Raw genomic sequence first — 7,440 nt, 5'->3', positions numbered from 1 at the left:
AGAAGTTATTAATTCAAAATTTTATTGGCAACATAAAGGTGCCAATTCATTTAATTTTTTATACGATGATTTTAGTAAATCTTAATTATGTGTTTAGTTTTGAATTAAGATATTAATTTTTGTACATTGTTAGTCTAAAAGATTTTTATATAGTCATATCAAATAATTCTATTTGTAACACTTAAAAAAGAAATAAGAATTAAGTCTAACACATTTTGATATAATTTTCTTAAACGAAAAAATGATGAAGAGATGAGAGAGCGAGTAGGCGATACGCGCGAACGTCTGATTTGAGCGGTTGATGCCTCTGCTTGTTTGTTTCTTTCTTACTTAGAACTAACACAAGAGACATGGATAGATAGATGAGTTTCAGTTTCAACCAACTCTTTGTGGCTGTGATGAAAGTAAAAAGTGGAAACAAAACCCAGAGAGAGAGAGAGAGAGATGGAGACTTTACCTCCCGAAATCTGTCTCAAGGTATTCTGTTTCCTGGATCACCACCATCTTGCTCTTGCTCAATTAGGTCAGTTACTCATTCATTACCCTCTTCTTCCTCTTCGATTTTACATCCTTTTCTCTTTCAAATTTTTCTTGAAATTAACGTCTGAAATTCACAATGGAATAGGATGGATCTGAATTTGGTTTTGTTCGGTTCTGTGCATTGGTTGCCTTGGATTATCTATTCCGCTTTTCTATGGTATTGGAATTGGAATTGAATCAGATAGGAAAGTTGCTTGGAAATTAAAAGTGAATATGAATATGCCATTGACTTTTACTCTGCCTTTTGAATTAATACCATTTTATTATCAGTGAAAGAAAAATCGTTTACGATGTATATTTGGATCTCACTAATTGGAATTGAATATTCCGGCTTCTGATATTAACTGTTAATGGAAAACAGCAACATGATTTGGTTGTAGTGTGGTTTTCATAATTTGGGAAGTAAAATATAACTGCTGGAATGTTGCAATTTGTTCCTACAGTGTGCAGGAAGTGGAAGTTCATCGCCTCCGACAACGATCTATGGTCTAATCTTTTTAAGGAAAGATGGGGAGGAAATCATGCTGCTTTCTATGCTCCAATCGGTTCAAAATCTTGGAAGGATGTATATGAGGTTCAAGACCGCTGCGATCGAGTTGGAGTGTAAGTGGTTTAATCAAACTCGTACAACTTAGGTAAACTTGAATCATAATGCTCAATTTGTAAACCCGTAACTCGTAAGAGATCACAGAGTTAATTCGGGAGTTTAATACCGCAGTACTAAAATGAATTTGGAAAATTATTGAAGTCTTATGCAAAGGGAGTGATTTCTTTCTGTTTTTTTTTTCTCCCCATAAAATTAGGGGTTTGAAGATTATTAGAGAAGGTAGCGACTACTATCTTGTTCACCAAGGTGAGATCCAGCGACATCTGGGTTCAAGAAAGAATCAAGAACATGTTAATGGACGCAGCAGCCACACTTTTTGTTCAGAAAATGACTTCATTGGAGAAGGTTCTCTGATTCAAGAGAGATCTCGCCGCGGAATTCTGGACAAGATCCTATTCTTCATTGGGGATTTGGAAGTTGCTTCTGCTGGTGCAAAACGCAGGCGTCCACTCTGAATATCTTCATTGCAATATTCAATTTCACTGTAAAACTACTCTATATGTAACCATTAATTTTATGTATATATATTTATGCACTTATTATTTGTACGATAAAAAATGTATTCAGTTATTGTGAAGCATTTTAATTTGTAGCTTTTTCAGATAATAAGCACACTAATGATAAATGATAGCTAATGCTACTATACATGCGCAGAACATTATAGTATTGTATAATTTTATTAGTTAATTTAAATTGCCATCTCCTTAAAAAGTCATTTCTTGTAATATTGGTATCATTAAGTATTTGATGATATCTATATACCTTTCTCGTATAATTTTGTATTATTGTACTCGTCTAAATTTAGAAGAATGCTGGGAGTCGTCAATATTTATTGTTTTTTGATTAGTTGATTAGTTAGTTGGAACTTTGAAGAGAATAGAAGCCTGGATCAAAACAACAATAAAGGGTATACAACCATAGGAAGAACTTAGAACTTCTTGTGGCAAAGTGTCCACCTCAAAAAGGTTTCAAAGCCACCAAGAACCATCGCTCAGGGCTAACACTACATCCAGTCATTAATGCACCTTCGGATGATAACATGCATCCTTTCACACTCATGTTCAATACCACAACCAACTTCCTTCCTTCACCGCACAAACCATTTTTCATCAACGAATAGTGGCTTACTGTTAATGGTTAATCTTGGCCTATTACTGGGAGAAAACGCATTGGAACTTTAAACAGCAAGTTTCATCGAATCAACAATAAAATATTACGTATTAAGTGAACAAATTCCACTATCATATAAGTACTTGGCGAAAGTAAAGGCTATATAAAGGATGCATCAATTGAATGGAGAGCAATTTTTCATTACAAAAGGAGAGAGAGAAAAAGAGAGAGAGAGAGAGAGAGAGAGAGAGAGAGAGAGAGAGAGAGAGAGAGAGAGAAATAGTATGGCACATTAGGTAACATATACTATTCCCAACGGGACAAAGTGTGGATCCCGCCCTCAAAAGAATAACATGAGAACTACCAAAACGGAGATTTCTCCTCCAAGTAATATTAATAGCCAATAGGAATCTAATGCACTACGGTATGGATACCAAAAACACTTAAAAAAACAAAAAGAAAAGAAGAAATAGCTCCACCAATCTTTTTTCTGCTTGAATTCCCTTTTTGCCTTGGTTGGTGGACAACAGGTTTATCTTCACACTTAGATCGCATCTTTATGCCAATTAGACAGAAAACTGCCTTATGTAAGTAAATGTTGAAGCAACCGCATTCAGTGCCTCCACAGAAAACTTAAGATAACACCAGTTAGATGTTCAATGGCTCTGATTCAGTGTCCCTTTCCTTCATTTGCCATTCTCCTGCTTCTGTTTCAAACACAAATCCCATCCCCAAGTTAGAAAGCTTTTCTTCCACCAAAAGAGAAAGGGCTATGGATAAAATCATTTCAAGGTTAAAATAAAGTTGCCAAAGGGTGGGTATCTTAGTGTGAGGATCTTACTTGGCTTTTCTGCAATGACCATCAGTCGCCTTTGTAAGATACAGGCAACCATCAGGAAAATTGAGCACATGCCAAACATCACAGTGATAGGGAATGCATCAACCTGCACAGACAAAATACACAATAGTCAAATTACCTTGAACCAAAGGTTTTGAATATATATATATATATATAAGAAAGTGGCAAAATTAGCAACTTACGTTGTACAGCACAACACACACAAAAATGTTCAGAGGAATGCGGAAGAAGTTCATGATTGTGCTCCTAGCCTCCTCCGGAATATATTGAGATCTCATCTTCATAATAGATGGCCAGAATATGCCAACACAACTCTCGAAAGTACAGAAGCCAAGAAGCTGAATGGAACCAGAAAATGAGATGCCTCCACCTTTCTCCTTTGTAGGAGACACAACGAACTGTTCCCAACAAACCAGTCAATTTATAGCAGAATAGTATGCAATGCAAATAACAATACTAAATAGAGCAGGGAAGACTAGCATACAGTGGTCAAAATGGGAAGTATTAGAGAAGCAGCAGAAACTGCAAAAACAATCTGCATGTAGCCCTCTACTCGGAGTGATGCGCGAGCCATCAACCTAGATGCCAGTGAGCTTCCCAACATTGAAGATAACATGAATGTTGCAAAAATAAAACCATGTGGAATTTCTTCATCGTTTGGGCTCAATGCAGGAGTCCATAGGAATACAAAGGTATACATTGAACCTTCAAAGAGAGATTGTATGGCACCCAACAAGGCAATTTTTTCATCTGAAACACACAATATATATTAATAGATGAACATGGGAAACTAGCAAGAGATGAACAAAGTACAATGATATCAACATAAAAAGTAGAACCAGATAAAACATCTGCTTGCATAATTATTGAGGTATGTTTAATAACAACTGCCTTACGGTTACAGAGAAGTTAGTATTTCTCTTCTAGATTTGCATAGTAAATATACATTCCATGTTAGTTAGGACCAGCTTCTAACTGCATGTTAAACACCAGGGACAAGACACAACTCTGATACCAAATATTCCAAGCAACTGCCTCGTGTTTAACAGCAGAGTTGGCTCCTATGGTTAATCATTTACACACTTCACTGCTAGGATGTGATCAAATGCAATGCAACCATTGCAGTACTATAGTGGACAGTGTAATGTGCAGTTTCAAATTTCAAGCATTTACATGGAACTACTGTATAAACATACCAAGAAAAAAATTATCAAAACTTAAGAATCTACCTGATGCAATGGCCACAGCAGCACCCCTGAATTGGGTAAGCAAGTCCTTGTTCTCAGAAGGATCCCCAAAATTTTCAGTCCACGTAGATAAGATGATGGCCATACCAATTGCAAGAAAACATGAAGCAGCATCAAAGGGAGCGACAGGTCCAAGAGACAACGTATCAACAAGAACATTTCCAAACAGCCCAGAGACAATAGCAACAAGACCGTTTCCAAGAAATATAGCTTTTGAAAACGTCAATGATAGCCACTGTTGATCAAAGCCCCTCTGAAAGATAATATTAACAAAAAGCTGAATTGAGGCTCACAAATGCAAGATGTTTACATGCATCATGGATATACTATAATAATTGAGAACATTGCAGAAATGGTTTATCAGCCACATATTTTGATTGTAAATATGTATTGATAAATATACAAAAAACTATATCAATCCAATTTGGTGTGCCAGCCAAAACAATCAAATCAAAATTGTTATTTTGCGGATATAAAACCCACTCATGTGCAATGCATTATTCAAATCATATACAGCCTCCACATACAAATTATATTTTCATATCTGCTGCATTCAGATTACAAGGAACTATTTGTGAGTCAAAATTATCTGGAGGAAAAATATTATCAAAGAAGCATCCGGCAACCGTTAAAAACATTTATTCCTCACCTTGTTGTGCTCAGCAACAAGCCACGATTCAAATGCTGAAAACAGAAGTGAAGTGGCAATACCTCCCAAAACACGGCCCAACATGAGTACTTTGTATTGTGGAGAATGCTTGGTGATGCAACTCAGGATGTAGGTTATGCAATAGGTCACACAGGCCCTCTTACGCCCCCTGATTTTCGAGTAAGAAGCATGAGATACCCCGAAAAAGTGCTATGACATTTCCACAAGAAGATGCACTCGGGATAAAAGAAAAAAACTCACTGTTTGTCAGCTAGAGATCCCACAATTGTTCCAAAGAGCATGGAAGACCCAAAACCAGCAATGAAAAGCTGTCCTATCTCTCCTTTCCCGTAGCCATATGTACTGTAAAGGTAGTACACATATGGACCTTGCAACCAATCTCCAGCTGTAACCATACAAACAGCAACCCATTAGACTACCAAAAACACTTACAATGGTAACTCGGCTACTTGAAGAATTTCAATTTAAGCATCCCCCTCATCCCTCACCAAACATTACTATAGTTTGATTTATCTATCCATAAATAGAGTGGCAAAACTTAACAATCTTGGTAAAAGAAAAAATAATTAAGCACAGTGTATAAGCGAATTGTAGATACTACAATTCCACATCCTTTTCAGTTTTCACATAATTGTAAAGATCTATAAAATAATAATAATTAATATTCTGCCATCGTGAAAGAAAACAAAAAAGGAAATAAATAAATAATTAAATATGAGACACTGGATAAGCATTAGTTATTTATTTTCCTAGAACAATTAAATGCCGAAGAAAACACTACCTAACTCACTCATTCTCTTTCTCTTTCTGTCCCCATTCGATCGAATTTCAATTTCAATTTCAGGAACGAAACTAAGAATCCAGACAGTGTTGCGGAAAAAGCACGTCCAGTTCGAAAGCGAATATGAAAACCTCAAGACAGATCAAGGAAGGAAAATGACAGGACGTACAGATCGAGAAGGAGAAATGGCGCAATGGCGCGAGATCCCTCTCGATCTGAGAGAAGAAGGAAGAGAGAAAGCAGATCTAAGGTAAAAGCGTACCCATCATGAGGGAATAGACGATAAGGTAATTGTTCTTGAAGGAATTGAAGGCGGAAGATGTGTTGATTCTGTCCTTGTTGCTCTTGCTCAGCTCCAGTGCCGCCACCACCGCGGCCAATACACCAAAGACCATGTAGTAGAACACCTCCATTTTCGAACAAGAAGAAAGAGGAAGAAAGGAATGAGAATGGGAATGAGAACGCGCCCAGGGGAAGCAGTAAGCAGAGTACGGACGATTTTCTTTCTTGTTCTGTGAGAGTTGAGAGAGAGAGAGAGAAACAATGGGAGGTGAGATTATATATACTTATATAGTGTTTCTGCCTCAGTGAGGGAGCTATGATCCTGTGTTACGCTGCTGCTATACTAATCCTGCTACTCCCTCGCCCTCGCACCATGCCTTGTACCTTACTAACATTTATTTATTCAATTAAAATATTGCCATATTTAATTAATATTAGGTTGATTTACCTATTAAGAAAATGGTTTTTAGAATCTCCTATTAAGAAAATGGTTTTTAGAATCTCCATCTACTTTTAAGATTAATTGTAATGTTAAGTATTCTGATTCAAGTGATAGTGTTAGTTTTACTTGTATTATTAGAGATTGTAATGAAAATTGACAAAGAAGGTGTTTAAGAATGATTAAAAGTAATAGTATTTTTCAAAGAGAATTGTTTATTATTTGAAGAAGATATCTCTTAGTTTGGTATATGGGTCAACGAGATGTTATTTATGAAACAGATTGTATAAAAATTTTAATCTTGTTACTAATCACCAAGATAATTTTGGATTTATTGATCTGTGAATACTCAAAATAAGAAATATCATGAATTGACATTGGCATGTTGACTTTTGTTTGATTAAAAGAGATGCAAACACAGTGATAGACACTATGATAAAAATGATGATAAAATTACAACTTCATCGTGTGAAACTTTATTCACTTTATAAGGAGTTTAAAAGTAGTCTTAGATAAAACTGTATATTTAAACAATTTCTTTATTTTGTTTAGTTTATTTAAGTCACAACAAAAACTAATAAAATAATATTCCATTATTAATGTTATGTTTTATTAATTCATTGACTCCAAGTGTGACAAATGGCAAGTTTCACACTTTCACTCACGATTTTCATGATATCTATTTAAAAAATAAAATAAAATAAATGCATATTAAGTTATTAACTCTCGATACATGATACAATTTATATTTTTATTGAGCGATGTGGATTATTTTAGTGTAAAATAGTTTTGCATGATGAGTCAATTAAGTATTTTTTGTATAAATAGCATGGCTGTAAATTGTAATATAAAATTTTGTTCTAAATCTTGACTAATTATATTGTATTGTAGACATCAGGTTCATT

General features: G+C 35.3%; 2 protein-coding genes across 2 annotated transcripts; one reads left to right on the top strand and one right to left on the bottom strand.

The window, feature by feature from the left end:
- LOC107605866 lies at positions 302-1,797 on the top strand. The gene is made up of 3 exons (XM_016307793.2): positions 302-523; positions 984-1,143; positions 1,344-1,797. The coding sequence occupies exons 1-3, from the start codon at positions 445-447 to the stop codon at positions 1,600-1,602; spliced, it is 498 nt and encodes a 165-aa protein (XP_016163279.1). The 5' UTR covers positions 302-444; the 3' UTR covers positions 1,603-1,797.
- LOC107605865 (molybdate-anion transporter) lies at positions 2,437-6,375 on the bottom strand. Its single transcript, XM_016307792.2, has 8 exons — positions 6,077-6,375; positions 5,274-5,418; positions 5,013-5,181; positions 4,346-4,616; positions 3,601-3,866; positions 3,299-3,514; positions 3,099-3,201; positions 2,437-2,964 (listed from the first exon to the last, which is right to left on the bottom strand). Exons 1-8 carry the CDS (start codon positions 6,225-6,227, stop codon positions 2,906-2,908), a joined length of 1,380 nt encoding a protein of 459 aa, XP_016163278.1. The 5' UTR covers positions 6,228-6,375; the 3' UTR covers positions 2,437-2,905.

The sequence above is a fragment of the Arachis ipaensis genome, chromosome B07, assembly GCF_000816755.2.
Source record: "Arachis ipaensis cultivar K30076 chromosome B07, Araip1.1, whole genome shotgun sequence".
NCBI lineage: Eukaryota > Viridiplantae > Streptophyta > Magnoliopsida > Fabales > Fabaceae > Arachis > Arachis ipaensis.
Note: the sequence above shows the minus strand (reverse complement) of the source record. Positions and strands in the feature narration are given on the sequence as shown.

Bases quoted from the DNA above. Each gene is read 5' to 3' on its own strand.
- LOC107605866 (XM_016307793.2), top strand. From the start codon at position 445: ATGGAGACTTTACCTCCCGAAATCTGTCTCAAGGTATTCTGTTTCCTG. The intron at 524-983 runs GTCAGTTACTCA...TTGTTCCTACAG, and splicing joins TCTTGCTCTTGCTCAATTAG to TGTGCAGGAAGTGGAAGTTC. The intron at 1,144-1,343 runs GTAAGTGGTTTA...CCATAAAATTAG, and splicing joins CGCTGCGATCGAGTTGGAGT to GGGTTTGAAGATTATTAGAG.
- LOC107605865 (XM_016307792.2), bottom strand. From the start codon at position 6,227: ATGGAGGTGTTCTACTACATGGTCTTTGGTGTATTGGCCGCGGTGGTG. The intron at 5,419-6,076 runs GTACGCTTTTAC...GTATGGTTACAG, and splicing joins CGTCTATTCCCTCATGATGG to CTGGAGATTGGTTGCAAGGT. The intron at 3,867-4,345 runs GTAGATTCTTAA...TGTGTGTTTCAG, and splicing joins TGCTGTGGCCATTGCATCAG to ATGAAAAAATTGCCTTGTTG.